At 44.0% G+C, this 27,923-nt stretch overlaps 1 protein-coding gene across 1 annotated transcript; it reads right to left on the bottom strand.

Annotated features, from left to right (window-relative positions):
• Nucleotides 1-136: 136 nt before the first annotated feature.
• On the bottom strand, nucleotides 137-26,489 carry ATP12A (ATPase H+/K+ transporting non-gastric alpha2 subunit). Its single transcript, XM_054577470.1, is given in 23 exon segments — nucleotides 137-165; nucleotides 248-339; nucleotides 762-863; nucleotides 998-1,131; nucleotides 1,571-1,716; nucleotides 1,885-2,008; nucleotides 3,302-3,456; nucleotides 3,546-3,714; nucleotides 4,620-4,770; nucleotides 7,012-7,148; nucleotides 7,846-8,021; nucleotides 9,931-10,123; nucleotides 14,633-14,767; nucleotides 16,433-16,542; nucleotides 16,708-16,906; nucleotides 18,034-18,302; nucleotides 18,539-18,656; nucleotides 18,769-18,903; nucleotides 19,820-19,933; nucleotides 20,730-20,933; nucleotides 23,320-23,379; nucleotides 26,252-26,423; nucleotides 26,425-26,489. Coding segments are annotated over 23 exon segments (3,189 nt in total).
• Nucleotides 26,490-27,923: the final 1,434 nt, after the last annotated feature.

The following is a 27,923-nucleotide window of genomic DNA, read 5'->3' as shown; positions in this document are numbered from 1 at the left end:
GTATAAAGCATCTAGCTGTGTCTTTCTTATGGTTTTCTGACTTCTCCCATGTGTGTTCTGGTGATGTCCCTGCTGAGCCAGAAGATGGACAGGAACATATCCATGTGCAGGTGGGAGGCCTGGGAAGTGGGTGGTCTTAATAATACATGTTCTTATCCCACCAGCCTGCAGTGGTAGAAAGTGAATTAGAAATGGATAGTCTGTTGAAGTGGGTAGGCAAGGTCTTAAAGATCATCCTACAACTTACTTCCAGGATAGAGTCTGATGAAAAGTTTCCGCACTTCATCATACACCCAGATGAGAATGGCATGGGGCACAGCCACAAACCAGTACTCAGGCCTGGAAACAGAAGGGGGTGGTGAGCCTGAATTCATCAAAGGGAGGGCCAACCCCTACCAAGGGACAGAGGACTCCCAGTACATTTCTCTGTCTCACTGGAAAGGACAACAAATCCATGGGGTCACACAATATGAAACTGGAAATTTTCTTGTTTAACCTGGATTGTGACCACTAGAAGCAACATCTGCCTTTGAGGTAACCTGCTGGATGAGGGTAGAGATGGGATGCTAAGGTGTGGGAAATCCATTTTCTCTTTGGGCAAACTAGCAGGTCAAAGACTAATATGGAACTGACTAGGTTTTACCTCTTTTGAAAGGCTGGAGGGGAATCCCACTCCTTCCCCTCAAGTCCCAATGTTTATTTAGATTCTGACAATTCAGAGCAGTGCTGGCTCTTTCCTCCCCACTGTCAAAGGAACTCACTGGAGCATGGTGAAATTCAGGGCTGTGATGCTTCCAAGCCCATAGGAGAGGATCAGACCGATGACAATCTGGGAGATAATCCCTACCCAGATGACTTTATTTCTACAAGAGAAATTAAAGTATGACAATTCTGAATTCTCATGGCCCAGGACCACACACCCAGTGCCTGTGACACCAATGCCTTGCATGGTATGGTGCCTCATCATTCAGGAAGCAAGGTGGGATGCAGGTAGTACCTGAAGAGACCCTGCTGAAAGATGGAGTTTCTCCTGGTTTTCCTGATGATCAGATCTGCTATTTGCTGGACCATAATGCCAGCAAAAAAAGCTGTATAGCCTGTCCATTCTAGGTACTTCCTCTGGTAATGCGTCTGTCAGTGGACAGAGAGAGAAGAGAACATAAGACCCCACAGGGAAAACTTCAGGGAGAGTTCCATGCAGTTCTGTGATGCTCTACTTTCCCCACCTTCCTGAAATTGAGATGTTGACTGAAGATCAACACAGGTTTTTGTTTGTTTGTTTTTTAACCAAGCAAGCAGAAAAAGGATAACTTAATTGATTTGGCCCATTGTTGGACTGGCTACTCTTCCCTAAAAACATGACCTTCATGCATTGCATTCTAGAGATGAGGCAAATCCCAGCAAAGACCACAGCAGTGTAGCCCAGGGGCCCAGAAGCCTTGTCAACTTAGAAAACTTTCACCTTCTCTGGGTCTCTAAGACTGTCTAGGGAAATTAAGTTCTGTGTCACCTGGGCAGGGCAGTGATGGCGGAGGAGGAGGAGGACAGGGAAGGCGTAGCCCCTCCTTACCCATTCTTGTCCATAACTATCTTCTAAGTTGTTCACAGAGTCGTTCTCCCATTCCACCCGGAGGTTAATGAGAGTGCTGGGTCTGAAGCCCTCCTGTGCATACACAGTGAGGTACACAAGGAAAGCTCCCAGGGACTGCATGAGGCCTGAGAAAATGAGAGTAGGGCATACATTCCACAGTGACTTCAGAACTGCCCTGGCCTCATTCTTCTTGTGGTTCCTCCTCCCACCCCTACCCCACCCCACAAAGAAAAACACAACTTCTGACTGTGACTTGGTGGTCCCCTGGGTGACAGGACATGCTCTCATCATACCGATGTGGAGATAAGAGTATAGGGCAAGCTGCTTGTTCACCAGTCGGTCTTTGTTCTTGCGGCGAGGCTTCCTGTTCATAATGTCACTTTCAGCTTTCTCATAAGCTAAGGCGATGGAGGGAACCTGGAGGGGAGAGTCCATGGAGCCCACCCCTTTAACACTGTGCTCCAACCACAGGATGACAGCAGGGGTGTAATCTGGGGCCTGGGTAAGGGTGGGAGGGATGGAGGAAGGTGTCCCTGGGTCTATCCAGGTCTATCCAGGATGAAGACAAGGGGGCTCTGTTGTCTGTACAGCATTTAAGAACAGTCATCTTTTAAAATCAATCTGCTTTCCATCATCACCACGTGCTAACAGTTCTATACAATGCAAATTATAAATCATTTTGCTCCCTGGGGTAGATTTCTCCTACCCACCCCTCCCCTGTTGGCATGTCCCTGGATCACAGTGGTTCTCTCCCAGGTCCTCTGTCCTGGAGCACATATTAAAAAACAAAACAAAACAAAACAGATCATTGTCCCCCACCCCACCACAGACTTTCTGATCCACACAGTCCTGGCTAGGTCCAGAGACTGCATTTCTAACAAGTTCTCAGGTGATCCCTGGCCCACACTGGAAGAACCACTGCAGTGGAGAAAAATGAGCAAATTTAAAAAGCCTGAACATAATCTGACTGTAACCCTTGGGGATCTCAATCCCCTTCAAAGATAGAGCTAACTCCAGTCTCCCTGCAATGTGGAGGCTGTATAACACAGGAATGGGGCAATGTGGCAATTTGCAGAGCTGTGTCCTCACTGAGAATCCAGATTGTTCCCTGCTGCCTTTCCTCCTTTGCCACTGTAAGCCAGAGATACACACACAATGTCACGAAGATTTTTTACACAGATGAGAACTAGCAGAGGAAGGGGTTTAGGTGGCAGCATTGTAGGTCAATGTGAGGCTTTATAACTGTGGCTTCTTATTGTGTTGGGGCAAGGGGTCTCCAGATCACAGATCCTTTACTTAACAAGTGGCTTCTGTGGTTTATCACTTTGGCCATTGAACCCCCAGCAGCACAGGGACTATCTTGGTGGCAGCTGCATCTTCTCGAAAGAAAAGAGAACTGAACCTGACCAATGGCATATTTTTTTGGAGGGTGAAGAACTCTTGTTTGAAAAGCTCTTATAATGAAGTATGGTGGTTTTAATTTCCAAACATTTGACAGATCGCTCTAGTCTTTTGATTTGAAGAGCAGCTGGTGGACCAGCAGTACTGGTGTCATGGAAAAGCTCACTAGAAATGCAGAGCTTCAGGCCCATCATAGCTAAGTTTGACAAGCATTGATTTAGTCTATCTCCTTACCCTTGAAGGCAAAGACTCTGAAGTTCACATGACCTGGGGGTGTTATCAGACCCTGTTCCCTATAGTGTTACTTACGATGTCCGTGCCCAAGTCAATGAACAAGATGGTGATGGTGCCTATGGGCAGGGGCACCCCAACAATGATGTAGATCAGAAAGGGGCACAGCTCAGCGATGTTCTTGGTCAGGGTGTATGCAATGGTCTTCTTGAGGTTGTCAAAGATCAAGCGACCTAGGCAACGATGTTTCTTCTTATAGGGCTGGCTTTCCCCCCAGGTAACCCCAGTTTTCAGGAAGATCACTTGGAGAAAGACTACGCACCTTCCTCCACCCCAGTGACTATAGATGCGAAGTTGTCATCCAGCAAGACCATGTCGGCTGCATTTTTGGCAGCATCTGAACCTGCTATCCCCATGGCAATCCCAATGTCTGCCTTCTTTAGAGCTGGAGAGTCATTCACTCCATCCCCAGTCACAGCAACAACTGCACCCTATGCACAGGGACACGATGAAAAAAAATGGGAGTGAGCAGGACAATAAGGTCACAAGTCTGACAAGAACACTGTTTTTCTTTTGTCTTGAGGATGGAGGACAACTGGGATGGAGACAAAGGGCCCGGTTTGGGTTTTGGAGAAAAGATAAAGATGGGAAATCTGAGGTGCCACATGATGAACTCAGTGCAAGATGTGTTTAAGTAATTAAAACCAATGTGTGTGACAGGTGAGAGGGATACTGTTGGCCCTCCATATCCACAGGTTTCCCATCTGAAGATTCAACAGAGGATCAAAAATATTTAAGGAAAAAATCCCAGAAAATTCCAAAAAGTGAAACTTGAATCTGCTGTATGCCAAGCACTATGCTGATAATGCCACAAAATGAAGTGATGTGTGGGCACAACCTGCTGTAGCTTCTGTTCAAATGTAGGTAATATGAAAATGTAGGTTACCTATATGTAAACATAGGTTATATGCAAATAACACTCCATTTTATATGAGGAACTTGAGCACCCATGGGTTTTGGTATGGTAGGGGAGTGGTCCTGGAACTAATATTCTGAGGATACCAAGCGATAGCTGTATATTTTATACCTTACATTTTTATATTTCTATCCTCTGTCCTACATTTTAAGTCTCTCTAATCCCACACCTACCATAGTACCAGATGCTTCACTGTCAGAAAGCCCTTTGGAAAGCATGCAGCTCCTTGTCAGAGGGCCTCTAAGGAGGTCAGAGGGTCAGTCCAAGAGGTAGCAAGGTGAGGTGATGAGGACAGGTAAGGAACTGTCTCAAGAGGTTGAAAAGGCACAAAGCCATGACCTGGATCTGAATCTCAGCCCTGCACTTCCCCACAGGATGGTGAGGGACTGGGAGGTCCTCTGGGCACTGCTGCCCACCCACCTGCCTCTGACAGCCCTCCACAATGATCAGCTTCTGCTGGGGGGAGGTTCGGGCAAAGACGATTTCTGAGTAGCTGGTTAAGACCTCATCCAGCTGGTCCGCACTCATGTCCTTCAGCTCCATGCCAGTTACCACTGCAGCTTTAGCGTCCCTAGAGGGGCCCAAAGGAGCTGGGTGAGGCCAAAGGTTGAATAGTTGGCTGACACATTGCTCTGGGCGGGATGTGGGCTGAAGGCTCTTTGACTTCACTGGGAACCCAATGGCCTTGACACTCAATACTCGAGTAGGATGATAGGGGTTTTGAATACTGGGGACACTTTGGTCTCCATTTTAAGACAGTAAACTGAGGCTGAAAAAGAAGGCCATTTTTCCCAACAGGAATAACCAAGTAGACTTTTTCTGACAGGACTGGATGAGAAGTGGTAATTCCAGGCTATATTTTGCTTAACAAGTAAATGGAGGATAAAACAACAACAACAACAACAACAACACCCTGCCTGTTTACACATTTTGGATCCTAAAAATCAGCTTATACCAAAACATGGGTAACAATTCCTTGTTGGTATTTATTTCAGATTTATAAAGTATCAACTATGCAATGAGCTATGTAGGAAAAAAGGTTTTTGAGGTCTTCTCTGAGGAAAACTGTTTCCTGAAGACTCTAAAAAGAAGGTTCTGGAAACTACTGATTATTCACATCTGTGTGTTATCCTCTGCTAAAATTTTTTAGAAGCTTTTCACTGTGCTTAGAGCAGACCCCAGCTGTAGCCACTGAGGCCAGGTGCCATCGGTGCTGCTCAGCTTCATATACCCTCTGGCTATTCTCTCCAGACCATTGGACCACTCAGTTCTGAGCCTACACGCCCTCCACTGCTCAAAGGCTTTTGCTGGTCTGGTGGCCTTGCCTTGCCTTGCCTTGCCCTGCCCTGCCCTGCCCTGCCCTCCCCTCCCCTCCCCTCCCCTCCCCTCCCTTTTCTTCCCTTCACTTTCCTTTCCTTCCCTTCCCTTCCCTTCCACATTTCAGTCTTAAAATCTCAGCTTAAACACTCTGCACAAAGCACTGTGTGTCTTTTTCTTTACATCTTTAAAGTTTTGAGCTTTTTTAGGTCTGTTTTTTTTCTGCTGGTGCAAAATATTGGAATTCTAGCACTTGGAAGTCTAAGTGCTAAGTGCTTCTTGGTAAGAAAATATAAAAGTAAGATAAGAAGGAAAGGATGGTTCCTTCCCCCACTCACAGCTGCAAAAATCTACTTATTATATGAGCATGAAGCTAGAGCTGATAAAGTGGATAACTGAAAACATTCACAAAAGTATCCACTCCACTTTCCTGTTCAGTGTGTGCCTTGTGTGAAAATGTATAGTTCTATTATTTTAAAACACAAAACAAATAAACAGAAGCTCTAAACCTGTGTTTCATAGATTAATGTTATTCCTACAAAAGAGAAGACACAGATTTCACATATGGTTGTTGTGCCCAGAGGCTATAACTCTAGTTGCTTTACTTAGTAATTCTTTGGCTTGGCAATAATTTATTACCTGACAGCTCTGTATTCCTAAAAGGCATGAATGCTTGGATAAACTAGTGGGGGTTCACTGGTCTTTCCCTGTTTCCCTCACATGCATGAAAATATAGTAAAGCCAATGACATTTATTTTCACATTGAGACCTGGAGTCTTTAATCACTTAAATTACCAGCTAAATCTCCTCATACTGCCAGCTCCTCTGCCCAGTGTGTCCCCTTCATTGTACTCATCATAACATAATCAGTTTTGAGTTTTCTGCCACTCTGGTTAGATAGCAAGAAAGAAAGCTCCTCCAGGGCAGGGGGTGGGGGGAGGATAGTGTCCAGTCTGTTTCTGTAGTTCCAGTGGCTAGCAAGGTGCCTGGTATATAGTTGACATTCAACAAGTGATTATGGAAAGAATTAACATACAGAAAAACTGAATCTTTCCTTAGGAAGCTTCCATTATATTTACTTCACCTTCCCCCTGACAAAAAAAGAAATGTACAAAACCCAAAATGTTCTTAATATTCTGGATTATACAACTAGATCACTGGCAAGTCATTTCATATCAACTCTGTTTCAGTTTTTCTAACTGTAAATTAGGCACTTACGTTTTCAGATCTACTTTATTGTTTCTTTGCAATTCCAAACAAGGAATACATAAAGGGTAATTTTTACATTATGAATACAATTCCTGGCACATATTAGATTTTAAATAAAATTATGAGTGAATGAATGGATAAGAGTTATTGAGGAAACTAACCTAGCAGTACCTTGAGAGAGTGTTTGGAAAAAATGGGATTTGCTCCAAATTGCACACCTCTTTTGAGTCAACAGGGTCCCACTGAACTTGAATTTCTGCCGCGTTGGCTTTTTGTGGTTACTTACCATTTGTTAACTTGCTCTACAGGAATGTTGAGGCGTTTTGCAATGTCTTCCACAGTCTCACTGTTGGCTGAAATGATACCTACACTCTTGGCGATAGCTTTGGCTGTAATTGGATGATCGCCTGTAACCATAATCACCTAGAACACAAACATGGAGAAAAGCATGAGGATGATGAGGAACTGGATGGCCAGAGTAGAGGCAGTTCAGTATCACCTACTCTACCATGACCTGGTAGAACATAGTTAGTGATGACTGTGGTCTGCCCTTATAGAGAGTTCTTGATCTTTAGACCAAAGGTACAACTGTCTTTTAAGGACACACTGGTCCCACTGGATCTATCCTTGCTCCTAGGTTTCTTGTGTTTCCTCCTTTGATTAGAGGAAGCCCTTTCCCTATGATGTTGCTGTGTTTATGAAAGGGCTACAGGCTCACATGGCTTCCACAATCTTGATATTAACATGGTAATGGAATGAAGATTTTGATTTTGAAATAATGAAGGCAAATGGATTACAGATGTTGAAACTCAAGATTTAGTAATAAAACCTTTTATTGTCCATTATAGCCCAGGGCAAAATATGGCTACTTCATGGCACAGGAAGTTTCCTTTCTTCTCACTACAGTTATGATTGTGGTTGATTTCACATAGACACAATTATTTTGTTTTTATTGCACAGCTACTGAAATCTTAGTATGATGAAAGTAGAGATTTTTAAAAAGGGAACTGTGGTATTTACTTGAAGTGACCTAAATACTAATAATCTCTTCTGCCAAATGTTCTTAGGAAGAGATGCAATATCCATGGAGGACTTCTTAAGTCAGGAAGGTAACTCCCACCTTGATACCTGCACTCCGGCATTTGGTGACTGCATCTGGGACAGTGGACCGAGGGGGATCAATCATTGACAAGAGCCCGACAAAACAGAGATTGGACATAGGGAAGTTCATGGCATCAACATCAAATGAATAGGTTTCTGGAAACTCGTCTGCTGGTAGGTAGAGATGACAGAAACCTGGAATGGGCATGAATTTTGGAGTCAGTGAAACTAGGCTATGAAATGACATGAGAAAAGGAGGAATATTTTCATACATTCTTAGTCCTTTACTTCTTTGCCAATTGAGTCTACTAGAACTCACCTTTCAGTTCCATAATGCATGTTGTTTTTAGCAAAGAAATGGTTCTTCTGAAAATTATTCACATACCATTTAGGTTTTCTGTTATGTTTTAGGGTTATAAAAACCAAGAAGGGATAGACTTCACTCCTGAAGATATCCCAGTTGAGTGTGGAGACAGAGACATAAAGAGAAAAGCACAATAGAGCACGGTGAGTGTTACTGAGGACAGCTACACTCCAGCCACTGAGGGAGTCTGGAAAAACTTCACCAAGGAGGTTGTATGTGAGTGAGCTGACTCTTGAGAGAGGCATTAGAGGGGAATGAGGATGGGGTGGGGTAGGAAGACCATTTAGGCAGACAAACAGTACATGCTACTGCACAAAGGGGGAAAGAATCTGGGGCATCAGGGGAATGGTATGGAGTTCAGTCTTTAATCAAACTAAGTGGGAGAGTAAGGCCACCAGGTGTGGAGCAGAACCATTTGTTGCTCAGATGGCATCTGGCTCTCACGGGCTGAGGTGAAAGGATTCCTGTGTCTTGTGGGACTTCCAAGATCATGTGACTTTCTCATCACCTTTCACATCAAATTTATTCTCATCATGGCTCACTGCATTACATGTTTCAGTAAAACACAGGCTCTAAAGAGGTCAAATGTGAGGTTCCTAGAGCGACTCTAGTTAGATGAGTATCAGTCTTGCCCTGAAAAGACTACCTGGTATTATGGGCTATTTGAGGCATGCTTAAAGCATTATCATCTCATTTATATATTTTACTTGTTTTAAAAACTCAAATATCCTTTAGAAACACACATTCCACAGATTCCATCTCTACTGGCAAGAATTTTCATGATGTCTAATGAGCCTTATCATCGATTATTAACTTGTTACCTTGAATTCACCATCCTGTAGTTCAGAGGTGCCACTCTGTCAACCCATGATTCTCATAATAGGGCATACTCTGTGATATTGCTGAAGTGACCACAATTCAGCTCCTGCCACAGAGGTTGTATTTCTATAGTTCCTTCTACCTCTAATGTCCCCTGTCTCTGTTACTGGTAGTATTTTCCCCTAATCACTAATTTAAAAACTTTAACATTTTTTAAAACTTACTTTTCTTCTCGAATTAGGTGATAAGTCTTACCAATTCTGCCTCTAAGAAATCTCTGGTATCTGACCCGTCCTTCATGTTCCCACTGCCTTAGATCAAATTCCTGCCCTCTGTCACCTGAACAAGGTGACCCTGGCTGCTCTGCTCCCTGATGCTGCCAAGTGTGATCCTTTAGAAAACACTGACTCTGATCATTTTATTAGCTGCAAAGTCTCCATTGGCTCTGCTCTGGCTATGGAATGAAACCCAGTTCTTCATCCACCTAAGGCTCTCCATACCTTGACCTCCAGTCTACCTTTCCAGCCCTACGTCATCTCCCAGGATGACATCATCTCTGTCATCCTGCAACACTCCACACTGACCAGCTCCCTGACAATGCTTACACTGCCCCTTCTTCTACCTCTGGGCCTTGGCCTATGTTGTTCCCACCACTGTGAATCCTATCCCTCACTTTCCTTCAAATATTGTCATTTAAGGCCAGTTTAAATGTAACTCCTTCCATAGAACCTTCCCAGGTTTTCCTTACTTGGCAACAACCCCACCCTCCTTGCTGTTATCACGTGGCATTCTCTTATCTGACTTCCATTCTTCTTTTTGTGAGTCCTGTGGATGCCCCAGCTACTCTGTTGGATGGCCATGACGTGGCAGAGCCTTGCACTGAACAAATGACATATAAGGCTTCTCCCACCAAGAGCTCACCCAATACACGCTCCCCTAGACCTCCCAGCTCCATGTAAGCAGTGTGGAAGGCCTCAGCTGTGCTCTTGTCCAGTGGCTGCTCCTTGCCATTGACCATGATGGTGCTGCACTTCTCTAAGACCTTCTCAGGAGCCCCTTTCATCACCATGAGGAAGCGCTTGTCAGTGGGGTTGTCTGTCTCATGTATGGAGAGCTGGGAGAGAAGAAAGTGAGCATAAGTACTGCATGCTAGTAGTGAATCATGATGCTGTCCCCATTACTGAAGGCCTAAACTGTACAGATCTTTTAATTAGCAACATGACAGGATGAAAAGCAACTCTTTTTCTCACTGGGCTACTCATCCTTAAAATGTAAGGGAGGAATTCTACAGGTAGGGTTTCTCCTTTCCACTTTCTGGCCAAGTGATATGCAAGAGATCTGGACTCAACGATCTAGCCTCAGCCCAGCAGGGCACTTTGAGGTCCAGTCCAAACAAAGGGGCTTCTTTAGGGGGGACAGATATGGCTGTCAGCTTGTGACATTGTCTGCCTTTAACAAGATCTGCAGGGGTGCCTGTGAGGGTCAGGAGCTGTAAGTGGCCTTGTCTAACTTCCCATCTCTACCTCCCTATTGTGAGCAGAAGCCTCTTCATCTCCACATTGATCCACTTTTACTACCTGGACATGAGATAAAATGGTAGGGGTGTGAGGAACTGGGAAGGCTAGTGTCTAGGCTTTCAGGAGGACAGTTAAGTAACAGGTATTACAATTATTATACAAATATCCTTTGACCTAGCAATTCTAGTTCTAGTTTCATCCCAATAAGATAACTGGGAAAAGTGTGAAAAAAGATACAGATGACAGTAAATGGCTAACTCTTACGTATCCCTTATTTTATACCAAATATTCTGCTAAGCTCTCAAAAGAAACTTCAGAAAGATGGTACTTCTGGCCAAGGTGGATGCGTAGGTAGATACACTGCTTCCTCACACAACCAAAAGAAGGAAAACAACTGATTTAAAAAAACAACAACAACACAGAACTGCCCAAAAATTGAACTCTATGGGAGTCCAACAGCCAAGGAGTTAAAGAAGAAAGATTCGTCCAGATTGGTGTGTCAAGACAAAGAAAAATGGCCCAAATGAAAGAACAGATCAAAACTCCAGAAAAAGAACTAAGCAATGAGGAATAGCCAACCTATCAGATGCAGAGTTCAAAATGCTGGTGATCAGGACACTCACAGAAATGATTGAGTATGAATGCAAAATAAATGAAGAAGTGAAAGTTATACAAAGTGAAATAAAGAAAAGTAAAGGAAACCAACAATGAAGGGAAGGAAACCAGGACTCAAATCAATGATTTGGAGCAGAAGGAAGAAACAAGAATTCAAAAAAGTGAGGAGAGGCTTAGGAACCTCTGGGACAACTTTAAACGTTCCAAAATCCAAATCATAGAGTTGCCAGAAAGAGAAGAGGAGGACTAAAAAATTGAAAACTTATTTGAAAAAATAATGAAGGAAAACTTCCCCAATCTGGGGAAGGAAATAGACATGCAAGTCCAGGAAGCTCAGAGAATCCCAAAGAAGTTGGACCCAAGGAGGCACACACTAAGACACATCATAATTAAGTTACCCAAGATTAAAGATTAAAGATAAGGAGAGAATCTTAAAAGCAGCAAGAGAAAAGGAGACAGTTACCTACAAAGGGGTTCCCATAGGATTATCGGCTGATTTCTCAAAAGAAATCTTACAGGCAAGAAGGAGCTGGAAAAAAGTGCTCAAAGTCATGAAAGGCAAGGATTACTCTATCCAGCAAAGCTCTTATTTAGAATGGAAGGGCAGATAAAGTACTTCCCGGATAAGGTAAAGTTAAAGGAGTTCATCATTACAAAGCCCTTATTATATGAAATGTTAGAGGGACTTACCTAAGAAAAAGAAGAAGATCAAAAACTATGAACAGTAAAATGATAACAAACTCACAACTATCAACAACTGAACCTAAAACAAAACAAAAACAAACTAAACAAACAACTAGAACAAGAACAGAATCACAGAAATGGAGTTCACATGGAGGGTTATCAATGGGGAGGGGGAGGGGACAAATGGGGGGAAAAGTACAGGGAATAAAAAGCATTAATGGTAGGTACAAAATAGGCAGGGCGAGGTTATGAATAGTATAGGAAATGGAGAAGCCAAAGAACTTATATGTATGACACATGGATATGAACTAAGGTTGTGGGGGAATGCTGGTGGGAGGGGGGATTCAGGGCAGAGGGGGATAAAGGGGAGGATAAAAGGGGACAACTGTAATAGCATAATCAATAAAATATACTTGAATAAAAGAAATTTCAGGAAGCTGGAGTATTTGAGATAGAATGAATAGGTTTCAGAGAAAAATTTTGAGTCTATCAGTTGATTCTAAATCAGTAGTTCTAGGTTTTCAAATATCAGACATGAATACAATAAAAAAAAATAGAGGGCAAACATAGATTTGCCAGCTTTTTTTTTTCATGGCCAAGTAAAGACATTAAAAGCAACTAACCAATGAAACCAAACCAAACCAAACCAAAACAAAACAAAACAAAAGCAAACCAAAAAGAAAACCTCCCAGCTACTATCACTATCATTTTCTCAAAGATAGAGCATTTTAATGTTTAAAAAGCAGGAATAATAAACACTTATATAGTGTGTGCTGTTCTGTGTGCTCACAGTTACTTATGTAATTCTCAGAACTGCCCTAAGGCTGTTAGCACTCTTATCACATTTTCCAAGGCAGGACGATCAGGTGCAGAAAGGTTAAATGACTCATGAAGGTCACACATTAGCAGGTAGCTAGGGCGGGGTGAGGGGCGTGGTTTAATTCAGGCTGGCAGGTGTGAGACCCACCCTGATCATAAAGGATATAGAAGATAATTGTTTAGATGAACAGATTCATCTTCACATAAAACTTTATAAAATATTGTCCTAAAAATCCAATTTGCCATAAACTATTGAAAATCTCTTCATGGAACAGTTTCAGTTTGGCAAATTGCTATTCTAAAGTCAATAAGATGTGAAATTTCTACTTTGTTTCCTTTAGTTGCCTGAAACCCCACAACCTTCCAAGGTCATGATATTTAATGCTCAGGTGTAGAGTTAAAATGGCACCAACAACATCCAAAGAGGTGCTTTGGCCTCATCAGTAAGAACACACACAGGCCATCTTTCCTTTCTAGTCCCAACTGTTGTAGCCCATTTTCTCCCTCCATTTTTTATGCATGAGTCTTCATGGGACCTGCTTTTTCTCATTTCTCACATGCTGAAGGAAGTCTTTACTGGAGTAGATGAAGGATTCTGAGTCTTGTTCCTAACTGCAAGGCCATCCACCTAGTGTGAAAGAGCACAGACTCTCTGAGTCTGTGTGAGTCCTGGCTCTGGCCCTTACCAGCTAAGTGATATAGCTCTGGACCTTACTCTCTATCTTACAGAGCTGTAATGAGAATTGAGTGATTTAATACATGAGGAAGTTAGCACATAGACTGTGATTACTGTTGTTATTTTAGGATTTTGACTCATTTTATTTTCACTTAAGTTTTGAATGAGAGATCTGATTTCCTGGCTTTAATGTTTGACATTGCACAATTTTGCTGGTTATCTGTTTGACTAACTGCAGTTCTTCATTGGTGCATTATCCACAAAGATATTTACAACAACCAGTTGTTTTCCATCTAAACAAAATGGCAGGGTAACCACCAGAAACTTTGATGCAAACATGGCTATCCTATTTATACACTTAAAATACACTGTTAATGCAAAGACCAAATCATGATGGCTGTCAGTGCTGGAGTTTACTGGAAAAGCCTATCGCCAGCAGGACCTTGAGCTACACACTGTTATTTGTCCAAACACAGGAGGAGGAAGGTGTTTGGTTGTTGGCCACCCCCGAAATGAGAGGAGACAACCAGGTAAGAAGAGCCATTTTCTTCCTGAGAAATAAATAGAAAGAAGATTCCTATGGGGTCGAACTGGAACGACACATAGCTGACCATCAGAGAGACTCCTTACCAGTTTCATAAAGGGCAGGGCTTTGTCATATGGCCTGAGCAAGGCTGCTCTGCCTCTGAGTTATAGGGTAGAAAAAGCATGCTCTCAGGAACCAAACAGGTATGTGAAAACTGATTGTGACACTGATGCTGGTGTGAGTCTGGTGACATCAACATAGGGGCCTGTTTCCTTATCTGTAAATTGGGATTAATTAATCCTATTTCATATGCTTATTATAAGGATCAATGAGACAATGGATGTGAATCACCTGACACAGACTACAGCGCAGTTAGCTATCCCCCCCAATTTCATTTACCCTTTGGGCTCTAGCTGTTGGTTGCCCCTCACTTGTGCAAGTCACCCCCAAGGGGCGTGTGTGTGTGTGTGTGTGTGTGAGAGAGAGAGAGAGAGAGAGAGAGACAGAGAGAGACAGAGAGAGACAGAGAGTGAGGGGTGTATGTGAGTGTGCCTGTAACAGAGATAGGCTGTTCTAGGAGCAGCCTGGCTAACCAGATTCTTTTGGGCTACCTGCTTCAGGCCAGAAAGGGAAAACCTGTTGTGGATTTACCAGAGACCCAGGCAGTCTATTGTGGAGGACTATTTTTGAAATCAAGTGTCATTCAAAATCCACACTAGCCTTAGGGTACTTACAGGTAGAAATGCTGTTATTATAACAGAGATTCTCTTGTGAGGAACAACTCACCTGAAATTTGTTGGTTGAATTAAAAGGGATTTCTGCTACTTTGTGGTTTCTTTTTCTAATCTCCATCACATCACCCAAAACCACCTCTGAGAATTTCAAAAGAGCAGTTTCTGAGGCATCTCCAACCACAACTCTCTGAGAATCAAAAGAGATAGATATAGATATAGATATAGATATAGATATAGATATAGATATATTTGCAGTACATAATCTGGTTCTTACAGGGTTATTTTCAATGAATCAGCATGTTGTCTGACTAAGCTTACCATCTAGCTGGAGAGACAAAACGATGTCACACAATTCCGACTGAGTTTAGATCACGGTAAAAGTGTTAAAGTGAGCCCTGATCATGTGGCTCAGTTGGTTGGAGTGTCGTCTCATGCACCAAAACATTGAGGGCTCAATCCCTAGTAACCAATTGATGTTTCTCTCACATTTCTGAAGTCTATTTGTCTCTCTGTCTTTCTCCCTTTTCCTCTCTAAAATCAATAAACATATCCTTATATCTTAAGTGATGCCACCTACTGGCATTAGCAAAGCGCAAAGTCAGAGCTCTGACAGCTGAAGAGTTTCACGAAAAAAGCAGTTAGGAACTAGATCTTGAAAAGAGAGGAGGAGAAAGGCTTCTAGAAGCCAGAATGTCACAAATGGAAGCAAGAAGTGGAAGACTTCTGGCATAAGTGCTGGAAGGACAAATGGGTGTGGGGGGGCCTGAAAGGCAGGCTGAGGTCTAGATTTCAGAAGCAGAAAACAGAGCATCAAGGGAAATTTTTGAGCAAAATTAGGTGATATTTTTCATCTAATACAGTTTTTAAGGAAAATTGGTGCCATGAAAGAAAGACTGGGGGAAGATATAAACTGGAGTTGGATAGGCCAAGTACAATGCTGGTATTGGTGATATATTATTTAGATGCAAGGTACTGGTGATAATAAAAATGTAAATTATAGATATTTTGAAGCAAGAACAATGGCACTTGGTGAGGAAAAAGTAAAAATGACTTCTAAAAGTTCTGGTCCAGATCACACGTAAAATGGTGATGTCACAGAAAAATAGAAAAATTGGGACAAGATTTGCTGAGAGTCTAATAGTCAAAACTTCTAAGTGGAAACACAGCTAGCTGGGGTGAGAAGTTAGAACTGGACATAAGGATTTGAAAGACAGCAAAGTGATTGGCCGCAAAGAGAATTGATGAGCTGATAGAGAAAGAAAAACAAACAAAAATATAAGAAAGATAAAGAGTCAGTAAAGAAAACAAATGGCAAATAGGAAAGCCAGAGGGGCATAGATTCAGTGACTCACTGAGAAGTAGAAGAAGAGAGAAAGAGAGGGCGATGGAGGGAGGAAGTGAGGGAAGGGATAAAAGGGAGCTAGTTTATTGCATATTCCAATATTCCAAGACTCCTTAGAGCATCTGCTGCCAACAAGAATGTGTTCTAAGATCAGTCCTTCTATTTCATCCAATTATATTTTAAAATTCAGTGAATGATATTTATGCAATAAAAAACTTTGATTAATTCTACTTATTAAGAAGTCAGGAAAGTAACTTAAGGGCATATTCATTTTCTGGAATGAGACAGTATTTTCAAAGGATTGAGATCAATCTGAGACCTTTAGACCTCTCTGTGATGTTGCAAAGCTAGTTAGAATGAAGGAAATCTTCTGCAGGTCTTGGGAGCAGACTTTCTCTTACTAGTACAAGCTTTCCTGTGTTGGAGAGATTAAATCTAATATCGAGTCAGAACAGGGAAAGTGACTTCAGATTGGCTGTGGTTTAAGACCGAGTGATGCAGATGCTTTACCTTCATGATGGGGACACTTTCCTGTCCTGGTCTGAACTCAGCTCGGTTACACAATGCGATTATCTTTGATAAGGAGGCCCAGGTTCCAGAGCTTTGGTCGAAGGTTTGCTCTGGATAAAAAGAAAGCACAAGGTATGCTGTGGGTGCTGGAACCACTCTCTGCAAACCAAACTATTCACACAATTTTGAGAACGTGCACCAATCCTGCCACATTTGGGAATGCCCTTCTGCTCAAGTCCACAGCTTTGGGACAGACTGTGCTTCAAAAGACATACTTGAATGGTCTTCACTGGTATCAGCCACAAAGATCTGATTATCAAACCACAGATGGGCTACGGTCATTCTGTTCTGAGTCAGAGTCCCCGTCTTGTCTGAGCAAATGATGGAGGTGGAACCCAGTGTCTCCACTGCTTCCAGGTTCTTCACCAGGCAGTTCTTCTTGGCCATCCGTTTTGCTGTCAGTGACAGAGTCACCTGGACAGAAGAGAGAGACAGAAATCTATCTGAACTCAGGTACAATAACATAAAAATTGCTAGAGCTGGACTAGTTTCAGGACAGCTATTGATACAGAGGCAGTGGCTCATAAAACCTATATGCCACAATCCTTTTTATTAAATATGAGATACTTCTTTTGTCTCTTTACCCCTTGAAGAAATTGACCCTGAGAAACCCAGAGGTGACAAAACCAAGCCAGGTCACTATGGCCCATACTCATGTGTATTATAGAGGGAGCTTTGGCTGCCCAGACTCTGTTCAGCAAAAGGGTGAATACATAAAGTTTGTGCTAAAGAGCTTGTCTCAAATGCTCACTTTTTGCTTTGGTGAAGCAAGAATTGTTCATATATCATTTTAAGGGGTCCAGATTTTAAAGGTTCTTAGCTCTCACTTTTAAAGCCCCTAGATCTCAAAGGTTTCTTTGGTCTCAATTTCTTCACAGTACTACCTTCTGGAGTCAGAAGAGACCTGTAGTTTGATACTTCGTCTGTCTGTCTTTGCTGAGGACAACAGCAGGCCAATGATCTGAGGCCACCTTATTAATTGGGACCATGGGTCCCTTTGTTTAAGGATGAATTAATTGGACCCTACAAAGGGAGATGCATAGCTGAATTTGGAATAAGGTGCAGGAAAGGGCTGAATTTCTCTGCAGAAAAAAAGGGAAGGAATTTGTGCATCGGTGTGTGTCAGAGGAAAGGGAAATTAGGTAAACAATGTGCCTAGGTTCCTCAGCTGTAGAAAATGCCAAGAAAGTTGTAGAAATGTGAGGAAGGTATCAGGCTGCTTGCAAATCTGTGAATGGTGATTTGGGTCTGTCTTATCTCGATCTTAAGGGACAAAGTTGCATGTGCAATTTGCAGACAGAGCTCCTAAATGAAAATAGAAAGTTTTTGAGGACAGTGTACTCGAATATGAACAACCTCACAATTCCTTCTGTCCTTCCGAGAAACATTCAGTTCAGAATGTCTCCTGGTTGTCCCTAACAGGAAGGGAATGTTGCTGAGCTGGATGAGAACCACAGTTTTTGGTGGGAGCTCCCGCAGCATAGCAGGGCGGCATGTATTAACAGGGTCAAGGAACAGACCACTTAGCAGCATGGACTCACAGTGACAGTGGCCAGGAGGCCCTCAGGCACATTGGCCACAATGATACCAATGAGGAAGATGATGGAGTCCAGGACATGGTACTTCATGGACACTGCAATGATGAAGAAAATGATGCCAATGGAAATGGCCACTCCTGCTACCACGTGAACAAAGTGCTCGATCTCAGTGGCAATGGGTGTCTTCTCAGTCCCAACTCCTGAAGCCAGTGAGGCGATCTGACCAATGATGGTGCGGTCACCCGTGTTGATGACCATGCCAGTTGCTGTGCCTAAAAATGAAGTGGGCATTTTATTCCAAGAGTCATCAGCTGAGAGAGGACCACAGACTGCTTTCTTGTCTCTCTTTGGTGGCTTACGTGATCAATTATCACATGACATTGAAAGGCCAATATCAGCTCTCTAGGCCCTGCAATTTCAGGTTTTCTCTTGGACAAGCTTTGTATAAGACATGGAAAGAGATAAAAACATAGAGCCTGAAGGGGTCCTGAGAGCCAGCCAGACTTACCTTCCAGACAGGTAGTAGAATAGAAGCCGATGTTCATTGTCTCCAGGGGGTTGGTGTGCGTAAACTCGCAGGAGCGTGGCTGGGGCTCAGACTCCCCAGTGAGAGATGAGTTGTCAACCTAGCAGAAATTGTGAAAAAGTTCAATATGAGGCACCGTGTCCCCTGCCCCAGCTATGCTGAGAGCTGGAAGGACCACAGAGTGGCAGCCACTTAGTAGCCTGACAACTTGCCTTGCACCCCTGGGTGAACAGCAGCCTGATGTCTGCAGGGATCTGGTCCCCTCCTTTAATCTCCACTATGTCCCCCACCACCAGCTGCTCTGCAGGAATGATCTTCTTCTCTGAATCTCGAATGACAAGTGCTTGCTGCAAAAGAAAATGTGATAGATGCTTCAGACCTTGGAATGATGCTGACACTCTTCCAACTACTCCTTACTCAAACTCAGGCAGCTGTCAGAATGGCAAAAGATGAAACAAAAAACTTTCACTTGGCATGAAGACCCTAAGAACTATTTTTTTCTTGAGGAGGAGGTCCTAGTGATATTCTTGGAACCAGAAAATGTATTGTGGGCAGATATAGCAAAGGGACAGCCTGGGTCTGACTAAAAGGGATGAGAACTCTTGGCTGGGATGTCAGGGAAGAAACCTGAAGGTTGAACCAAAGGGTTTAATAATATCGTTTAGGTCAGGAAAACCTTAATGAAGGGGGCAGTGGATCTCCCATTCGTTAGCACAAAAGATCTCCAGAGTCCCCTCCAGCTGGTAGCTCTGGGACCCAGGGACCATGTGGTTTTCCCACTCTGCTGATATGGTGAACAGTCTCTCTAGAGGACAACTACCAGGGTCCATTTGGGGACATAGGAGCAGTGCCCCCCCGCCCTGAGAGCATTCTGGGGCAACATGCAGTGAAACCCAGCAGTAGCAGCTAAAATGGTCACAGATAAAAAAAAAATCATGGGCTGATGTCCTTGGCTACCAGACTACCTGAATGACTTTTGCCTGAACAGCTCACCAGCACCTACGAATGGTAACAGATGATGTTGTGTGGTAACAAATGTTTCTATCCTACTATACTCTTAACTAAGCATTTTCCTGTCTCTTACCTCACTGATCATTTCAAGCCCCTGAGGAAATGGGGTTTCAGAGAGATTAGGTCATTTGCCCAAGACTTTTCAGAGAACAAAAAATGGGGCCAGGCCTAAGCAGGAACTCCGTGCTTCCAAGGCCCCGCTCTCCTCACCTGAAGTCATGCAGAGAAGGGAGAGAGACAGCTGCCACTCACCTGTGGACTCATTTTCCTGAAGCTGGCCATGATGTTGGTGCTCTTGGCCTCTTGATAGTAAGCAAAGATCCCTGTTAAAATGACGACCAGGATGAGCACGGTGCCCAAGTATACCTGGGTCAGGAGGAGAAGCATTGGTCAGAGAAAACAGCCACAAGGTGAGCCAAGACCCCAGGGCTAGAACTCTCCATGGGAAGGCCAGAGAGATGGCCATTGTGTCCTGGTGTAATTTATAGGCCACAAAATGTACCCATTTGAAGACTATAATTCAATGATTTTTAAAACATTTATACAGTTGTTCATTGAAGTTGCAACAATCACCACAATCCAGTTTTAGAGCATTTCCATCATCCCAATAAGACCCCTTATGCCCACTGGCAGCCTCCCTGCTCCCACTCCCAGCCCTAGCAACCACTGATCTGCTTTGTCTCCAGGTTGTGCCTGTTCTGGGCATTTCATACCAATGGAATTACAGTATGTGGCCCTTTGCATCTGACTCCTTTCTCTCAGCCTCATGTTGGCCAGTAAGGTTTTGTGGTTTTGCTGCTCAGTTGTAAGCAGGCACATATGCTTTCCATGTTAAAGGAAGAGAATTAGGTTTCAGGAGACAGAGCCCTAAAATACTTCATATGCATATACATTTTTTTAACTTAGGAACTTATAATGTTTCTCTTTCTCTCTCTCTTTTTAAAATTCATGTTCACACTGCCTCTGAGACATCAGGAAGTCAGATATAATTTCTATTTTACAGCTGGGAAAATAATTGATTTTCCCAAATCTACCCAGCAATTGGTCAGTGGGACACTCCTGATTCCACCCAGAGCTCTGCCCATGAAAGGCCTCACTTTATAAGCCTGTTTTTTCCTGTTACTAATTCAACAAAACCACAAAGGAGACCCAAGTGTCTTACATTGTCTAGGGACGAGGATTTATTGTTAGAGTACTGGATCCCATATGCAATCCAGCACAGGATGGCTCCCACCCACAGAAGGATGGAGAAACCCCCCACCATCTGCTTCAGGAACTTGATAATCTCTGGTGTTTCCTTGGGAGGGGAGAGGGTGTTGGGTCCATCCTGAGCCAGGAGCTCAGCAGCTTGGGTGCTGGAGAGACCCTGAGAAAGGTAAACAAAAACTGATAGAATTAAGAAGTACAGAATTGGCAGTTACAAAACAGTCAGGGGATGTAAAGTACAGCACAGGGAATATAGTTTATAATATTGTAATTGTATGGTGCCAGGTGAGTACTGGATTTATTGGGGGGAATCACTTCATAAGTTTTACAAATGTCTAACCACTATGCGATATACCTGAAACTAATATAATATTGAATGTGAACTATAATTGAAAAAAATTAAAATTAAAACAATAAAAAACAAACACACACACACACAAACAAAACCTAATATAAAATTAAACACTTCTCCTGCCTTGGGTTGGACATCATACCTCTGCAGTTTTAGGCATGAGAAAAGTGGGTGATGGCTCATTCCCGTCAGCTTTTTAAAAGGAATATTTAATGCTTAATTTCAGCCAGGCAGTGTTCTCCATGTATTTCCTCATTTTGTTTTTCAAAATAACCCTCTGAAGAAGGGACTCTTATTATCCTCATCTTACAGACATGGAATTTGAGGCCTATGGGGGTTAGGTCACCAGGATTCGGCCAGGCATCTGGACCCAAGAGCTGCTACGTTCTTTCTGCTAAGGCAGTTCCGTTTCTTAGAGATTTAGACAGAGATAGCAGCAACCTGGTTATCACATACACAAGTCATCAGGGTTAAGGGTAATGTAGTAAAATCCAGAAAATACTCTCTCTTCTGGAATTTTGATATGGCACACAGTTGACTTTTCATCTTTAAGTCTGGTGTTTTTCTGCTTTTCTAGATATTAGCCCTAAGTTCTAAGTTCTTGTTCATCTTAAGAGTTACAAATCCTACCATCCTGAGGCCCACATGGCCAGTCACTTCTTGCCAGAAGCCCTTCATCCACAGGTTCATGGAGCCCCCTCCTTGAAATCCCGAATTGTTATCCATAAGATTTCCCCCCCCAAAAAACTACCTTTTATAAAGAAAGTCTTTTACATAACTTTTCTCCCTAATTATGTTATAAGTAGTAAAAAGTAATGGCCCTGTCCTTGTCCATATGTGTCTTGTACAGGGTCTACTGCTTTTTCAGTAGCAGAGGCTCACATAGTTGTTGAATAACTGGATTTGGAGTCACCAACTGGATTATTATCACCCCCTCCCCATTTGCAATTCCTTCTCCAGAACCCCAAACTCACCATCACCACTCTCTCCCACTGTCTTCTCTAATCTCTCACTCCTACCCCAAATAGGACCCAGCCCTACCTGACCGCTGCCCACATTTCCTCCTCAGCTGGATTAGAGATTTGTTAAAAAAAAACAAACCTCAGAGTCTCCTAAACGTTCTTCTTCCTTCCAGTCTTATTGCTGCTTCCCTGGTTCACACACTCACCCCACAACCCTGCATTCTTCTAGACCTTCCATTCCCCACTTAGAAATGAAATGGGTGTATATATGTACATATATTTTGCTCTCTGTTTGTTTTCTCCCAGAATTGACTTTTGAAAGACAATCTTACCAAACTGCTTCCTTGTTTAGAAATTATGCTCCTTATACAATGTAGTCCTTATTCCTTAGTTTAATATGAAAGCACTGGGCAGTTCCACTGAAATTACCTCTCCCTCTGCCTGATGTTCTACCTCACCTCCCTACCCCCAATCCATTCCATGCACCCTGTCCTTCCTGCCCCGCTGGGTACTCTGACAACTTAAATCTAAACCATCATCCTATGTCCCACTGGTCAGAATCCATCACTCAGCATGTCCTGTAGATCTCTCAGTTGACCTCTCAGTGGAAGGGAGTAGATAATGTGATACTATCCTATGCTTACTCCGTAAGACCAGGGGTGCCTGTTCCACTTTGCCCCCCTCACTGCTGGTCCAGTGCATTGCACACAGTGGATCTTTTGTTGACTTGTAGCCAAAATCAAAGCTTTTGAAATTTGAGTTGAGTTTGACTTCACCAAGGAAGAAATATATCTGTAGTGGGGAAGTTGGAAGCTGTCTAACACCACCACTCTTCAGAGGAGGAGGAGGCATAGAAGCAGGGTCTAAGGCTGTCACTCTGGACGCTGGCTTCTTAACACTGGTTCTCCCTATTCTTTGATAAGACGATCATACTTCCTGGACACTGGGATTAAAATAAACTCTGACCATGACAATGAGCAAGCTTCTGACCCTTTGGTGGAGTCAGTCAGAAGAACTGTATAGTCAGTATACAGCTTAGCTGAGGATCTTGACCAGGGCCTTGGTTCAGAACACCAGCTCCTGATGTCAGCCACCCTCTGTCACCCACCAAGACGTTCTCAACATTGATATTATAAGTCACTCATCCTGAAGTTGCCAACTACTTTCCCACACACCTTTTGCCTTACAGTAACAGGGCTGTTCCTCCCGATCTGAGTTCCCTTATGACTTACCGTAATGATATTTGTATGATATTTATTTTCCAATTCCTTATTGCTGAGCTTGTGGTCATCCTGTAATCCATGAAGAGAAGAACAGAATGAATTAGGTTATTCCAAAGACTCAAGCTCAAATCTCTGGCAAGCTCCATGGGTGCTGGGAGTAGCACAGGTGATGGGAGAGGGGCTAGAAAGTATAGGAGTAAGAGACAGAGCCCTAGGTGCCAAGTGGCTATTGCAAAGAAGGAACAGAGGGTCCTTCTACAGAAGAGGCTTGTCCTGATTCAGGGGACTTTCTGGCCACCCCAGAAGAGTTCAGACTCAATTTGTCATTTACCACATAGTTTTTATGAACAAAGCAATGCATTCCACCTCAGTCTGAGCTCCAGTACATTCAGGTCTGAGTCTACATGGCATCAAGGTGCTAACTCACATGTAAATGTGGGATCAGTGGAGAATGATAAGCAATGTCAAGCAACCCCATATCACACATCATGACAATTCAGAACCCATGCATGACTTTCCTTATTCAAGTACTTGAGACTCAGGTAGGTCACTGATTACAGACACCATGTACTTAAAAAACCTGCCGTATAATACCAGTATGGCCTGAACTCACTAATTTTGCCACAGGATCATTAGACTCAGGCAGCGATTCTCAACCTGGGCATCACTGACATTGTGGACCAATAACTCTGTTATAAGGCCTTCCACCCACCAGCACCTCTCTCAGACTCGGGTCAGAGTCTTTATGCTCTGACCATCCAGAACAAAGATTTATACTGTTACAGGGACCAAAGCCACCTCTTCTCTTAAGTGTATGCAAAAAGCAACCTGATAAGAATATAGACTTCATGATTAAATAATTTTTTCTTGCCTTTTCTTCAGCCAGAATCTGCTTTGCTCATTCTTTCATCAATTGAAGATGACATTGCCAGGGATTCAAAGAATTAAGACACGTTGCCCTGGCTGGTGGGGCTCAGTGGATTGAGTGCTGGCCTGTGAACCGAAAGGTCACTGCTTTGATTCCTAGTGAAGGAACATGCCTGGGTTGCGGGCCAGGTCCCTAGTTGGGGGCATGTGAGAGGCAACCAAATGCCGTTTCTCTCACACATCAATGTTTCTCTTCCTCTCTTTCTCCCTCCCTTCTCTTCTCTGTAAAAATAAATAAAATATTTTTAAAAAAAGAATTAGGACACAGTTCTGTGCACTGTGTGCTAAGCTCTAGGCTGGTACACGAAAGAGGCAACAAATGTATAAAGCCACTCTTTGCATGGATGGGTCTGGGCTGCAAGTGGCTGCACTGGGCGGCTGAGCACCTGTCCTCCTCCCCTTGGTCTTGGCTTTAGGGGTGAGGATGATGCAGCTAGGCAAGGGATGGTGGCTGGAACGCACTCTGCTGGCCATAACTGGAACAGCACAGGGCAACACCCTGGGCTGGGCTCGGGTTTATTCAAAAGCCAGGCTGCTTTGGCTCTCATCAAGGTTCTGATTTGCTGGAGAAGCCAGAGTGTAAGAGCATCTAAGCTCATTGTCCAAATTACAGAATTATTGGGAAGTGGGGGAACATAGACTAATCTCAAGGAAGTTATGTTTTTGTATTACACATCTATGCAAAATGCTCAAGAAAACAGATTCTCATGTTAATAAACAGGCAGATGACAGAATGGACATATTTTCATGTTGTATGTAGCAATTTCAAGGAAGACTAGGTATGTTTTTAATCCTGAATTCTAGAGACACACAGGCAATAAGAATGACTATCGATTGATACTGTTCAAAGTCTTCCTCCTGCTATATTTCATTGAACAGTCTCCACAAGTCTAAGTGGTAGGCACCCTTTTTCATTCCCATTTTTCAGAATACGAAACAGCTTCAGTCAAAGTTGGATTTGAGTTCAGGTCAGTCCAACTTCAAGTCTTTTTTCAAGTGTTTTTAAATGTCTATCAGGATATATACAAACAAATGCTTAGTGTGCTACTCCAAGTTTCACTAGCTCTTCAGGAGAAACAGGAAACCCTGAAGTGTAGCATCTGATCATTTCTCACCATAACCAAACTTCAAGCTATTAATGGAATGTCAGGATGTCAGTCAGCTTGTCAAATTCCTGAATATTTATCCACTGGCTCTCTAGCCATCAGGAGCCTATACCACTACCGTCTGCTCCAACAATCACAGGGCTTTAAAGTCTGCAATGAACTTGAGTGTAGAAGCTTCCTCTTTGGCATTTCTAAGACAAAATGTCATATTTCAGTTCTGAGGCAGCCCTTTCCCATGGTCAAAGTCCTTCCTCAATTGTAATAATATTGCACTTCCATAAAGTACATTAATTACAAAATAATCTTATTCTTTTCTCACTTTTCCTACTCACAGACCCATGCAAACTGTTTATTTCCCATTTTACCTAAAGAAAATGGAGCTTACATGAAACTAGGTAGTTTTTCCCAGTTATAGGTTGAAGCAGAACTTTAATGGGGTGTAAGGTCATCTGACTCCAAGTCCATCAGTCTTATCACCTTCTCATGGGGGATATATACTAGAAACCTAGTAAGTCTCAAATAGTTTAACTTTATCAGCTAGAAACTGGCAAATAGTGACTTATATCTCACTGAAGTAGACAGCAGGAGAGTGGTCTGGGTCAAATCTGTGGGGACTGGGATCGCAGACCCTTTTTTGAGTCCCACCTGGGAATGCCTACAGCCAGAATTCAGGAATCCTGCAGAGGCCTGACCCCTGGGCAAATAGTATCATACGTTTCTTTTACTCCTTTTTTTAAAAAAAATAAAAAATAAAAAACAAGGAAGCAATCTTACAGAGAAATTCAAACCCTTGAGACTGCTTTTTCTTTTGGAAAAGGCAGGTTATAGGGACAAGCTCCCTGTAAGCTTCCCAGGGAGATGGGCAGTACTCAGTGGGCCCCTTTGACTTCAGGGCCCAGTCCACTGACCAGATCAATTTCTTTCCTCAGCTCCTCTTTTTGGTGATTCTTTCTGAGTTCCAAGCAGTTGTCCAGTAGACCCCTGTACTTCTTATTGACATCTCCCTTGTCTGTTTGCTCCATGTCTTTAGCGCCATTGAGCTCCACAGAGTAAATTTGGGGTGTTTTCTGAAGAAGCAGATGTGCAGTGTTAGCCCCAGATGGGTTTTCTGATCCTCCCCTGAGAGTCAGGGACTGCTCCCCCCATCATCCCCTCCCCTAGAGAAAGGAAGGAGTAGGACTGTGGGGAGGTTCCTCCACCTTCAAACAGCAGCTCCCCAGCCCTTTCTTCCCTCCGCCTCCCTCTCCCCCTGTGTGAAGGGCAGCCTGGATAGGAGGAAAGATGGGATGTGATTTTCCCACCTAGAAAGAACACCCCTCCAAGGAGCCGTGAGGTCTCCCTAGTACCTTGTTTCCTATTTCTTGGGTAGAGGGGGCTTACTATTCCACTTTTTGGGGTGGGGGTGCGCGCTGCTCTCCTGTTTCTTGGGTTGGGGTGTGTCCACTGAGCTCATGAACTTTAGTCCCAGGCAGGGCACACCTTACGCACGGTCGTCCATCCGTGTAAGACCAGCCCGGTACCACCCTCCAAATAGGGGCTGCCCTGGGACCCCAGCGCCTCCCTGCCTCTGGGTCTGGATCGTCTCCAGCGGAGGCCCAGCTCAGACTGAGGGCTTGGGGTGGGACGGAGAGGGGAGCGGCTCCGAGGCCGGAGCGCGCGGGATGCAGGCGGCCCTCAACATCCCGCACCTCCCTACCGGCCCTGGGTCGGGCTGCACGCACCTGGCCCATGAAGCGGTGGGCGGGCCCGAGTCCGGGCTATGGCTGGCTCGGGTATTGGAGCTGGTCGGGTCCTGGAGCGAGCGGCAGAGCGCACCTGTGCGCTCCTGGGTGGCCGAGGGCAGTCGCTAGCCCGGGACGCTGCAGCGCCTTAAATGCCACGCGCCCCGCCCCCGCCTGCCCCGCGCCCTGGCTTCAGGGACCCACTACCATCGCCTCCTGATAGTGCGACCTCCTTTCCAATAAAGCAACTGATACAAATACATCACCAGCACAGCGGGCACATGGCCGTTCTGGCAACACCTATGTTCTAAGGTGCCCTTTAGGGAACGGAAGGCTGCTCTTGGACCGTAAGCACAGGTTCATCTCCGAGGGAATTTGGGGATAACAGAGAGCCTCTAGGAAGCAGCTCAATTACTTTGCAGGATCCAGATAGGAATTTGGAGTCGGAAACAATTTGAGAGGGGCAGAGCGAAGAAGAAAGACGGGGAATTCAGCGCCAGCCTGAGGGACTGCAGGGTCTGAGGATTCGAACCAGGGTCTTGGGGTGCAGAATTGAAGTTGTAGGCTGGGCGTCCCCACCCACCCTGGCGGCCACCGAGTGCTCCCATTCCCAGGTGCCACGCACACTTCCAGCCTCAGAGCCTCGCAGCCTCCCTACTTCCTCCCCTCCCTTCCAGAATGAAAGAACTTAAAGCCTACCCACCCCTACCACCACCCCCCATCCCCAGAATAGCAGAGCAACACCAATGAGTCATTTGTTATCTAAATAAATCGGAAGGGACAGGGAGACTCTGAAGGTGACACGGGTACAGATACACATCACAGTTTCTTTAGAGTGAAGGGGGCGGGGTGGGGGATT

The sequence above is a fragment of the Pteronotus mesoamericanus genome, unplaced genomic scaffold, assembly GCF_021234165.1.
Source record: "Pteronotus mesoamericanus isolate MK-2021 breed Mesoamerican mustached bat unplaced genomic scaffold, CSHL_Meso_final contig_433, whole genome shotgun sequence".
NCBI classification, from domain to species: domain Eukaryota; kingdom Metazoa; phylum Chordata; class Mammalia; order Chiroptera; family Mormoopidae; genus Pteronotus; species Pteronotus mesoamericanus.
The sequence above is the reverse complement of the archived record's forward strand: the minus strand, read 5'-3'. Positions and strand labels throughout refer to the sequence as shown.